At 32.9% G+C, this 13,624-nt stretch overlaps 1 protein-coding gene and 1 pseudogene across 28 annotated transcripts in view; both read right to left on the bottom strand.

Annotated features, from left to right (window-relative positions):
* LOC145249540 (uncharacterized) overlaps positions 1–13,624 on the bottom strand; it is a 917,547-nt gene that overhangs the window by 541,432 nt on the left and 362,491 nt on the right. For all 28 annotated transcript variants that reach the window (XM_080111167.1, XM_080111174.1, XM_080111165.1 and 25 more), the window contains one exon: positions 6,777–6,901. In XM_080111167.1, coding sequence (XP_079967293.1) covers positions 6,777–6,901 — 125 coding nt within the window. The remainder of the gene's footprint in view (positions 1–6,776; positions 6,902–13,624) is intronic.
* Positions 9,702–9,818, bottom strand: LOC145249944 (5S ribosomal RNA; annotated as a pseudogene).

Here is a 13,624-nt window from a genome sequence, read left to right as displayed (position 1 = left end):
CAGTCTTTGCTTTATCACCATTCAATGATATGTGGAGGGCACTTTGTTTTGAGGACAAGGCTTAATGAGCATACAGTGGTCACCGGGATAACAGTGTGTTAATAGTTTATGGTGGAAATCGGGTAGAAACGGATTATTTAGGGGATCGGCCTAAGAACTTGTTTACATTGGACTTGAAGACAACCATAGTGTAGTCAGCTAAAAAGCAGGCCAACAGAACAGAGTTCCACAGGCGGTAGTTCTAGGAAATAAACTATGTTCATGGAATTTGTGTTTAGATTTATGCACAGATAAAGAGTGGTGGTGGGGGTCTTGGACTATTGATAGTGGTTGTAGCTAGATGAGTATTTTTGTGACAGTTTGGCAAGGGGGTGCCATTTGTAAGCATTTAAAGAAAAAGGGACTAATTTATAAATATGTGTGTTGTGTGTGAGTATATACTGCATATATGTGTAAATTAAATGGCAAAATAATAAGTTCGTTTTCTTTTATATGAATAAAGAAAAAATAACACTTCTATATAATAATAACAATAATAATAAAAGCGTCAACCCCGGTTGATACCATAAAAATTAATCATGAAGAGTAAAGGAAGATGGAAGGAACGAGGAAGAAAAGCAATAACCAGATTGTTACTGCATTAGTGTGAAGAGTACTGGGGTGGGTTATTGCCACAATAATTATAGTAGAGACCATTTGTTGTTGCCAGTAAAAAAAAAAAAAAAAAAAAAAAAAATGGTAAGCGGCTGTTGTGATAACACAAAGTCATTTGCATATTATCGAAAGCGGTGGAAAGTACTGGAAATCTGAGAATAATTGTCATTTAGACTCTAGGGAACATTACTGACAATCCTCAGTGAATAATCTCTGATGATGGCTTGTATGAGAACTTCAAGTGAGTACAAATAAACAAATAAAAATACTATTATTATCTCTCTCTCTCTCTCTCTCTCTCTCTCTATATATATATATATATATACTAGCATGGGTGCCTGGCGTTGCCCGGGTGTTTGAGGTGTATGCTGAGCAAAAAAAAAAAAAAAAAAAAAAAAAAAAACGGTCAATTTTTTAAAACTTTGACCCCTATTATGACCCCTTAACATTTGTTTTGGGCTCAAATCAAGTTATTAAGTTAGATCCATGTCCAAGGAGCCTATATCTAAAATTTCAAGTGTTTAGACCCCCAAATTGTCAGAGGAGTTTGGTAGAGTTTTCAAAGGTCAAATCTTTTAACTTTGACCCCTTAACAGTGAAATTTCTGGCCGAAACCCGATCACATAGATTTTCCCAAATCTCAGTACCCTGTATATCAAATTTCGAGTTTGTAGACTAAAAATTGACAGACTTATTGCGTAGGGAAATATACAGAGACACACAGACACGTTCACTTTTATATATCTATCAAATTTTAGTCATTCAATGAAATTGAATAAAAATTCAATAAAATTTTACCACACTGCTTTCAAGGACATTCACTTCGGATTTTAACATGCAATTTGGATGTTAACTTTTCTTTAACTTCCCTTACTCTATGACTTTTAATTACTCAATCAATTTTTAATTGTGATTTTCCTTGTATCACTGACTTTAGCAAATAAGGTGTAAATCATTATAACTATTTGCTAATATTTTCTCCACTGGAGAGATGGTAGACATCGAAATCCTATAGGATAAGGAGTTAAAATATTTCTAATGTATTCTTTGTCTTGCATAGAATAATAAAAATATTTTGATCTGAAACTCAAACATTTCACATCAAATTTTAAAATTCATTGAATGACTAAAATTTGATTTATTTGCTCTATCTTGTATATCGAGCAATTCTTATTTAGATGGGATAATACTTATAGAATATTACTCACAGGTTTCCATACCAACTGATTGTTGGATAATTGTATTCTGAAGAAATATGTATATATATATATATATATATATTTTTTTTTTTTTACTATAATAATTAAATACCTACAGACACTAGTGTTTCATCCTTTCGGGATTCTTCAGTGCAGGGTGTCACGATTACTACCAGTCGAACGATTCGAACACCGCGACACGAGACATCTCTGGCTCGATTAGCGGAGGCCGTATCCATTCGGCTATTATTAACCGTATGAAATAGCGTTGAATTTTAAACATTTTAATTTAAATGTTCATTAATGAAAACAAAGGGATGTAGTGTTTACCTGATATACATAATGGTAAACCTCAAACTAATATTAATAACAGTATTTATATATAGAAAATGTAATCCCAACTAAATAAAAAAGCTCAATACGCAATAGAGAGTAGAGCTTATTATAAGAAAAAGAAAATTAAACCTGTAAGTTGAACTTTACAATCAAAATTTATTGTTCAACTGAATACTCCAAAAAAACAATTTACAAAGTCCTTATTCTACGGAGTTTCAAAGAATGCTATTCTTATTATTCTTCTCATCAGAGGACATAAAGAAATCAGCAAATTATATTTGTAGCAATGCTAGAATTTGCTAGTTATAAGGCATTAAGTGAAACTGCAATTTATTGTAGTTATAAATTGCCAAATAAAAAAATGAAAAAATATTGGATATGTAAAAAAACTAATATAAAAACAAACCGCACATAATATTTCAGTTTGAATGAAACTCCTCTAGAGTTGATCCAAAATGCAAAATAGTTCTTTAGATAGAATGTATTCCAAGATAAATCCAGCGTGATGATGCATATAATCCGATTGGAAAGTTTTCAAAAATCCAATTGGAAAGTTTACAAAACAGCTGAAATAATGCAAATTGTTTTTTTTTCCGGGCAGTGCAGTAGTCCAAAAACAAGTCTGTCCCTAGTCAAATGGGATCTAATAGTAAGAAGAGAGAACTCTAAAATGAGAACCTTCATCCTCAGCTTAAAAAGAAAAAGCCAATGTAAATGTTTTGATTCTAGTTGATGGAACCCAAATCATTTGTTCTTTTTTTAACTTTGGAAATCAGTACTATATATTAGGTACAATATAATATTCAATAAAGAATTGGCTCTGTAATAATAAATACGAAATCCATATGAATTAAAATATATTTATGACCGAACAAGGCCAAGCACTCCTTGCTAGTTAATAATTTATTACTAATGAAGATTTGGTATCTGTCTGCCTGAAGTTTTACTAGTATTACTTCTGTGTATTATACTACTATTTCTGTTTTGTTGCCATGCTCTTAAACATTATATCCTCCCTTGTGAGGGAGGGGGGCACTCTAATAACGATGATAATATAGAAGTAAAGCGACTTTAATTCTGTAAATTTTTTAAAAATCTAACGATTTAACAAAGAACTCACGGAAAATGATATACAAGGGAGATAACCCTACTTTTAAACTATAAACCTTTATTACATTTCACACTTGGCCTTCGGGACAAGATCAAAGAGTAGTATCTGTTCTTCAGATGCTGCACTTCTATTTCTTGTTCTCTTTCGGTGGAGGAGAGATCCTTTACGACTGAGACAATTTTTATTTTTGTACCTTTTCTCCACGTTAAAAAACGCCCCTGGTGTCTAAGTCTGTCCCATGGGGAGGCATAGTAAATAGGTACATTTCTTTATATAAATTTACTGACGTATCTACTTAAAATAAAGAGAAGGAAATAATTATTGTTGTTGTTATAAACAATAGTTTTGTTTTTTCTACCCCTGAGCTCCTTTTGACATTCTTTAATATTTAAACCTTATTTTACTTAAAATACAATTATGATACACTTATTATAAAAAAAAATTCAGAACAAGACAGAAATTATACTTTAGAGGCCAAGAAAGTATATTTTAGTTTCAATTTTTTTTTTCATTGCAGTTTTTTTGTTTTTTTTTTTACATGGGGGTCACCACTTATCAAGGCTCGGAAGCCACTCGGGGATAAGGGTTATTGCGTGTACAGTAATCAATGGGATAGTATCATAGTAATCTTTAGTATTTTAAATTTGATAAAGTGTCTTACTTAAGGGGGCGATTCATCAGAAATTTGTTTATGTTGGACTTGAAGACATCAAAGTTGTAGTCAGGTGGGAACAGGCAAACGGAAGAGAGTTCTACAGGCATGCACTTCTAAGAAAGAAGCTTTGTTCATGGAATCTAAGTTTTGATTTAGGCACAGATAAAGAGTGGGGAAAATTACTGAGTGGTTTCAGCAAGACGGGTGTTTTTCATGAAAGATTCGCGAGGAGGGATCAGAGATTGGAGCTTGGACGATGTACAAACGATCTCCTTTCACATTATGTTCTTCAGTCCTGAACGTGCTACCTCAGAATTGTGTGAATGAACATGTTTCACTGTCATATCTTCAGATTTATGTATTGACTTTCATAATATTCCTAAGTTTTCTGCATTTCCTAATTATGATCATGGCTTAATAAAAGAGGGGGAAAAAAATAATTAAAAACTTTGCAAAAAAAAAAAATGAGGGGTAAAGTATGATAACGTACATATGCATGAATATGAGATTACCTTAGTGCATTACTAGCAGGGATACCTGATGTTGTCGGGGGGATCATAATAAAAGTAAGCAGATGTTAGTGTTACTCCCCCCTCCCCCCAAAGAGAAATTCCTTTATTCCATTTATTTTTTTTATGTGAGGAGTGAAAAAATAAAACTAAGGATGCCTCCCGAGTACTACTGAAAGTAAATTTCTCACACACCTTTCTTTGCAGAGAAATGACCTTGACATATCAAAGGCCTTTGATAGGGTATGACATAAAGGTCTACTTCACAAGATTTCCAGCTATGGTATAGGTAGAAATGTATTTTCAATTATTAAACCATCTCTCTCTGATAGGTTCATAAGAATAGTGGTTGATGGGCAGAAATCAGAAGCTCATAGTATTAATGCTGGAATCCTTCAGGGATCCATCCTGGGTCCAACTCTCTTCCTGATCTATATCAATGATCTCCCAAATCACATACTTAGATAATGCGTAGACATTTATGCTGATGACACTACCATATACGGCGGCATGTCAAAGGCTGTAAACAACCAAGTTTTCTCTCCTCTGATCTTGAGCATGTGGTACAATGGGGAAAAAAGTGGTTGGTTACTTTTAATGCATCTAAAACCAATCTATCTTAACATCATCATCTGGCATCAATTGAAATGAATGGCTCTCGCTTTAGGGAGGCTCCATGTTTTGACAAGCTTCTGGGCTTGACCTTTACTCCTGATCTGAAATGAAACACATACATCAAATCCGTTGCCAAGGTTACTGGAAAAATGGTGGGATCCTTCTATCGATCCAGTAGATGTCTACCTGCTGATGCCATTCCCTGCTTATATAAGAGCCAGGTACGTCCAAGGATGGAGTACTGTTGCCACATCTGGGCAGGAGCTGCTAAAAAGGCCTTATCCTGCCTTAACAGAGTTCAAAATAGACTTCGTAGCTTAGTGGTGGATGCCATTTTCTCTTCCCTGCAACCTCTTTCTCACAGAAGAGACATTGCGAGCCTGTCTCTGGTTTATTGTTATTTTCATGGCAAGTGTTTGTCTATGGTCCCCCCTCGCCAAACATTCACGAGAAACACTCGTCTAGTTGAAAACACTATCAATAGTTTCCCCACTCTTTATCTGTGTCTTGACTTAAACATGGATTCCATGAGCAGAGCTTCTTTCTTAGAACTGCACACCTATGGAACTCTCTTCACCTGCTTTCCAGCTGACTACAATATGGTTGTCTTCAATTCCAACGTAAACAAGTTCTTGATGAGCCGTTCCTTTAAAGTAATCCAATTTACCAAATTTACACTTCCAATGATTACTATGATATTGTCCCTTTGATTACTGTACACTCTTTAGCCCTTATCCTCGAGTGGTTTCTGGGCCTTGATAGGTGGCGATTCCTTTGTAAAAAAAAAATTAAATCTAGAGTTAGCGTCCTTCAATTTGAAAAAAAAAAGCTAACTCATTTCTAATCCTGTAATACAAGATAACATTAAAAATCATGTTAATTATTTGATAACATCAAACATCAGGTTAAAGTCTTGATAACATTAAACATCAAGTTAAAAATTTATTTAAGTCATGATAACGTTAAAAATCAAGTTTAACATTTGATGATACAAATGAATATTTGACTCCCAACGAATGAGTATTTTTTCTAAATTTTAGGGTTTTTCTTTTCTGGGTTATGCTGATTTAAAAAAATACTTTGTAGGGATTTGTTGTGTAATTTTCAAGTTTTATATGAAAATGCAAACACTCCGATAACTTCCCCTTATATATTAGACTAGCGAGGGTTCCCGGCATTGCCCAGGTATAAAAGAAGAAAAAAAAAAAATTGGTAGGGAAGTAGGCTCGAACCCGAAGCCTTGAGGGGAATAGACTGACAACTTTCCACAATGCTACGCTGGCAGAGAAGTGAGGAAGGGTGAAATTAAACGTTTAAAAAAGCAGGTGGTTAAACAAATGTGAACGTGTGGTTTTCTAGGTCAAACATCATGCTATAGTAGTAGAGAAAATGAAATCACAGCGCGAATTTTGTAACATAATAAAAGATTCAGATGACCTCATTTTGTAAATCGGACATATTATAATCTAGACAGTATATAAAAAGTTGTAAGATTTAGTGACTCCCTCCAAGCGCCTCCTACCAGGCAAACATACAAAAAAAAATGCACACACACACTTTCGCTTTTATATTATAGATTATTATATAGCCGAGCACATTTTTTGTCCAGTTATACGACAGTGCAGAAACAAACAATTTAAGAAACCCAGCATAGACAATTATCACGATTAGTTAGTAATAAATATTTTTCTACTTACTGACACTGTCTCCATCTATGTGAGGTGTTGCAATAGATATGGCACCATTGTGATTCTTGTGAACGATGGCACCATTGCGTTCAAACATCATATTTTCAGATTTCAACACGCTCCTCGTAGAATCGCTGAAAAAAGGGCAAAGAGAAAAGAAAACAACTTTAAGAAAACAAAAATTTTTTTGCTTGTCAATCATGATAAAACAATTCCAATATTCTGATTGTTTGTCAATCATGATAAAACAATTCCAGATTCTGATTATTTTTTGAATCTATAAATATATATGGAGTTTTCTTTTTTTAATTTTTGGGTTACTGTAAAGAAAAAAAAAAAAAATGTAATATATGCATCTATTCTTGCAACACTAAATTTACACTTGTATTTGCGGGGAGGGGGCTTATTTTTAGTTTAAAACCAAAAATTTTTTTTCATTTACACAGTAGCATCATCAATGGTAAATTAAGTTAAAAAAAAAATAAATAAATAAAATAAGCACAAATTTTTTGTGATTCCACTATTGATTCTGAGACCTTAAAACTTTAAATTTTTCTGATTCTCGATTAATCGTCTCAATACTAAAAAAAAAAAAAAAAAAAAAAAAGGCACAAACTTTTGTGATTCTGATACTGATTCCGTAAAACTTTAAATTTTTCTAATTCCTGATTAATCGTCTCAACACTAGAGCTTAAAGAAAAGAAGAAAAAAAAAAGCACTTGGTCGGTTTTAATGTGGGGGAATGAACAAAAATAAAAATTGTCTCTTCTTTAATGGTTTATGTTTAAACTGTAGGAGAAACCAAAAAAAAAAAAATCCCTCAACAATTAATAATGGCACTATGTTCGGTGTTATTAAAATGTTTATATATATATATATATATATATATATATATATATATATATATATATATATATATATATATATTTAAATAAGGGAGTAGTCACCAAGAATGTGTATTTTTTAACATTATTTTATTATTCCGTATCTTGGTTTTTCATTGAGAATTATGTTTGGATCATTGTAATAATGTTTTTAAGTCATTGAAATCGTTTTTACGCGCATTTCAGACGTTCTGTGAAGCGTCCTCGTCAGAAATTATTTTCAAATGTGTTGGAGATGTAAAAATGGCAATTTTCGTAGTTAATTTGAAGTTTTTCCAAGGGGTGGAGGCTTGTAAGTGTTTACTATTCATTGGCATGCTCAATTTTTATTACTCTTTTATTGGGCTAGTCGAGGGAGGCCGCTGACCTGGTTGTAGTCACTCTTTCTTTCTGCTAATGTTTTTTTCTTTTCATATATATATGTATGTGTGTGTGTCACATATATTACCTTATAATATTATATATTAAACATTTCATATATATGTGTCACATATATTACCTTATAATATTATATATTAAACATTTCATATATATATCTCACATATATTACCTTTAAACTAGCATTTCAGCCCGGCGTTGCCTGGGTGTTTGGAGGTGTGTGTTGAGCAAGAAAAAAAAAAAAGTGGTAGTAGGAAGGCAGGCTCAAACCCGCACCGCGAAGGAGAAAAAGAATGGGAAAAAAACGTGATGTCTTTGTTGTTACGACCACCGGCAAACCGGAAGTGACGTAGGTTTAAATTAAGACTAGACAATTGAAAACAGGGGATGACTTTCGAAAATATCGGTAAAAAAAGCGAGCCCTCCCAGTTAAAAAGTGTTCAGTTGAGGGTGAAGTAATTAATGTTTTTAGCCAATTTTTTGGTATTTGTCGTCTGAAGGGTCAGGCTTCAAAACGATACTGATCTTGTGAAAATCCCTCGCCTCTGTCGAAAGTTTTAGGCAGACATGCAAACATACATACATTTATATATTGGTAGCTCAAATTTTCGACCCAAACGGATTAAAAAGCTTGCCCTATCTCTGAATACCCTTTATGTAAAATTTCAAATGTTTAGATCATAAAGTGTAATTTGGTAGAGACTGCAGGGATCAAATTTTTAAAAAAATTTAACCCCTATTATGACCCCTTAACATTTATTGTTTTAGTCTCAAATCAAGTTATTAAGTTAGATCCATGTCCAAGGAACCTATATCTAAAATTTCAATTGTTTATACCCAAAATTGCCGGAGGAGTTTGGTAAGATTCTTAAATGTCAAATCGTTGAACTCTGACCCCTTAACAGTCAAATTTCTGGCCGAAAACCGATTACAAAAATTTTCCCAAATCTCAGTACCCTGTATATTAAATTTCGAGTCTGCAGACTGAAAATTGGCTGAGTTATAGCATAGGGAAATGTACACAGACAGACAGACAGACATACACTTTCACTTATATATATATATATATATATATATATACACCACATGTATAAACACATGGTATATTTAAACACCCTGTGACATTAATTCCATGAACTTTAGCCTTACAAGTCCTTATGGGGATGAAACACAGAAAATTCAAAATGTCAATTGCCATATATAGTTTTATAACGTACTACTAGCTTCTACTTACATACTTAGCACTGTTCAAATAAATACTGAAAATCGATACATAAAATATCATCTCCTTATGATATTTTATGTCTATACACAAAAATGTGTGTGTGTGTGTATATATATATATATATATATATATATATATATGACGGACTCTCTCATCGATTTCAACGTATGAGCTTCCGCCACAACAATTCAGTTGCTCGGAAATCCACACAGATGATTTGTTTATAGTGGTTAAGGCTTTGTGTAGAACCAACCACACTTTTTGGTATTACTGCTAAGCTTTGTCGGTGCAGATGACTGCCACGGAACAGAGTATACAGTAAATAGGTTTTTACATCAGAGTTTCCTTCTCCTAGATACATGTCTTAACGAAGACTAGGGGTGTATCTCTCCCAAGGAATTAATGCGCCCTCAGTACCAACCTGGAAATTTCTACGACTCGGCACGGTACATACAGCACCTAGACTTCCCAAATGGTCACCCATCTGGTACTGGGCAGGCTCAACATTGCTTAACTTCGGTGATCTGGTGAGAACCAGTGTATCAACATGATAGTGCCATATATATATATATATGGTATCCCAAAAAGATGTATACAAACTTTAAATAATTTTTAACTAGACTAGCAGGGCTACCCGGCGTTGCTCGGGACCGTATAAACAATGAAAAAACAAAAGCAGATATTGAACATATGTTTTATTCTTAGGGGAGAGGAATCTTTCATCTCAAGTTTTAGCGTTACAAACAAACATTTGTCTTTTATATATATAGATAATGACAGGTTTTTTTGGGGCCCCCCTCGAAGATAACTGATCAGTTGACCAACTTCTAGTGGTCCGTTTGACGTGAAATTTCGATATTTGTCATCCAGGTGATGAGGCTTCGATATGATACCAAATTTGTCAAGTTTGGTTCCGTCTTTCAAAAGTTTTAGCGTTACAAACAAACATACATACATACACACAGACGTTTGGCTTTTATATATATAGATGTTTGTTTTTTCTTTGCAGATTAAACTCATCGATCTTAATGATTGCAGCCAGGCTAATCCTTGAAGAAAAAAAATTCATTCTAAAATGCAACTGGAAGCATGAAAAGTGCAAAGCCAGCTAAGGAGTGTGTATACATATATTTGGGATAAACTGTATTTTTTTTTTTTTTACAAGGTGGTCACCACTTATAAGGCCCGGAAGCCACTCAGGAATAAGGGTTATTGTAAGTACAGTACGTTAGTCTGGATATTTAAAGTGTCTACTTAAGGGGGCGGTTCATCAGGAATTTGTTTACGTTGGACTTAAAGACATCCAAGTTGTAGTCAGGAGGGAAGCAGGCAGACGGAACAGAGTTCCACAGACATGCAGTTCTAAGAAAGAAGCTTTGTTCATGGAATCTACGTTTTGATTTAGGCATAGATAAAGACATATACACACATTCAGCTTTATATTATATATATCTATAATATAAAGCTGAATGTGTGTGTGTGTGTGTGCGTGGTCACGAATAGGCTCCTATATGGTTGACTATTTTAAAGAACTGATTACATATAATGATAGAAGATGTATCGAGACACAGGAATGGGTATGTTTGATCTGGCAGAACAGTGGTTCATTAAAATTGTGGGGTCTGCGTTCACGCCAGGTCCACAAAGTATGGAAATAAAAAATTTTAAAATTAAAAAAAAAAAACGTTTACAAGTGTTTTTGATATAGATGTACATAATAATACTTTGATAAGTATGTTTTAACTTAAATAGGGATGGTATAATAAAATTGTGGGGTCTGCGTTCGCGCCTGGCCTCCATAGAATGGAAATAGCCACAAACTTTAATGAAGACTTTTCATATCTATCTGCGTAAGTATACTTTGATAATTATGTTTCAGTTTGAAGAAATATGGTATAATAATATTATGAGGTGTTCGTTCGTGCCTGACCTCCATAGAATGGAAATATGTCACAAAGTTTAACAAGATTTTTTAATATAGATCCACAGAATATTGTGATAAGTGTTTCAGTGTGGCCAGGTATGGTATAATAAATTATGGGTTTTATCTATTTTATTTTTACTTTCATCATATTTTGCTTTGGTTTTGATACCCCAAATTCGAAGCTATCTCTTTCCAACCCTTCCTTTTCATAACCTATCATACTTTCATAAATCAGAGTCCATTTTCTGTAAGCTGTTTTTGAATCCAGTCAACGACGGGTACTTTTGCTAGTATATATATATATATATATATATATATATATATATATATATATATATATGTTATATAGTTTGATTTTATTTATCTATCCAAGCTACACATGTACATATAGACTTGAAACTTTGCATTTTTTTTTAAATTAACAGAAAGCTTCCTCTTGTCTCATATATATATATATATATATATAAAGAGCAAACAGTTAATAAAGCATGTTAAAAAACACTTTGAAAAAGAGTTAAAAATATTTAATTTGAAAAGGAAACACTTGATAAGTGGATAGTCCTTAATCCGCGGAGTTTCGAAGAAATACTTTCCTTCTCATCAGAGGGTAAGAATTAGCAAAATGCGGGATTGGATTTTGCATACAAAAGTATTTGATGAAACTGCGAGTAAGTCAAAGATCTTACTTGATAACAAAAAGTGAAGCAGAGGGAATATGGTGAAGAAAAAGGTACAATCCAAAAATATAACTCCAAGAAAGTTAATTGAACTTCCATTTGCACAAGTAAAATCCAAGGAAATCACATAATTGGAAGATGGTCCAAAATAATCCAAAAGGCAGAAATCCATGGAATAATTCACAAATATGTACAAGGAAAAAGGGGAAAATTTCCAATAATATTAATAAAAGAAAAATAAGATATGCTTTTCACACGGCTGCCGAGACATAATGTAAATAAGATCAGGGAAGAAGAAGAGGAAAAAAAAGATCAGGGAAGAAGAAGAGGAAAAAATTAAATGGGGATAGAATTAAATATAAAGTAGAAGAGCAATTGTCAAAATGAACCCAGAGAAAAAGATGTTAAAAGGCGCGAAAAAATATAGGGCAAAAAAATAGGTCAACTGAAATGTACAGGTTATTACTTAAAAAAAATGTCAGCAAGAGTTGTTAAAAGACACTAAATTGAAATAAATAAATAATAAAAAATAAAACATAAAATAAAAAAAATTTTAAGGGGAGAGGATGGCCGGTATCTGCAAATTCAGGATAAAGCAAGTATGTAAATGCATAAAGTAAAATATAAGTAAATATACATACAGGATATGAATGTGTGGGTAGATTGATATATTAGATAGATAGGAATATTTAAAGACTAAAACGGAAATTACAGATAAAAAATTGCAGATAAAAAAAAAAAATTATTTATACATATATATATATATATATATATATATATATACACATACATACATATATGTATATACTACCATGGATACCCGGCGTTACCCAGGTGGACATGAAAGTGACAACTTGGACCCCCCCCCCCCTGAAAAAATATTTGAATCAAAACAACTTTTGTTTCAATGAAAATAACATTGATTGTCCGTACAACCACAAAAAAAAAAAAAAAGCCACGTAGGCAGGCTTGAACCTGAAACGTGAGAGAGCGAAAGAAGGGGAAAAGGTAAGTGGCAAACACTTTTGCCAACCGAACTATGACGACTTACGATGTCATGACCCTGAAAACATAAACGCGTAAGTGACTTGCAAAAAATGGCATCGCAAAAACTGACCCTTTCCTTTGTAAGAAATGATCCCGTTTACCACCACAGAATTAATGTTTTTTTCTAATTCTCACATATTATGCACCTGACAGACTGCTCTTTCAGATGGTACCGGTTTTGACCCAGTCCGATGCAGCTGACAAAAGCTTTTTATAAGATATACAAACAAACACACAAACCGACATTTGAGACTTATATAATAGAAATAATTCTGAACCGGTTTCTAAAAAAGAAAAAAAAAAATAGATATCGGTAATATTAAATAAAAATAAATTAAATATATTATCAATATAAATCAACTTTACATACCAATCTTAAATAAAACACTTAAAACAATTATCTCGCTATAAACTATAACTAAAATACAGCTATTTAGTAAAATCGATTTTCCCTAATGTAATATGCAAATGAGGTTACCTCTTGAGCATATATTTTGCAAGAATCATACTATGTATAGAAATAAATGAAATAGGAAAGTAATAGACCTTTGATTAATCAAATTGTGGATAAACAAGCAAACAGACAGGAATATGAATGAATATATATATATATATAAAACTGATACATGTTTCGTCGTCTATGACTCATCAGAGTGGTTGAATCTAGCGAGATTCATTCATTTTCTTCATTTTTTTCCTTCTCTAACAATATGGCGGCCAAT

Source organism: Euprymna scolopes, chromosome 28 (assembly GCF_053919585.1).
Source record: "Euprymna scolopes isolate OS-2025 chromosome 28, ASM5391958v1, whole genome shotgun sequence".
NCBI lineage: Eukaryota > Metazoa > Mollusca > Cephalopoda > Sepiida > Sepiolidae > Euprymna > Euprymna scolopes.
This window is presented reverse-complemented; position numbering and strand designations above follow the sequence as displayed.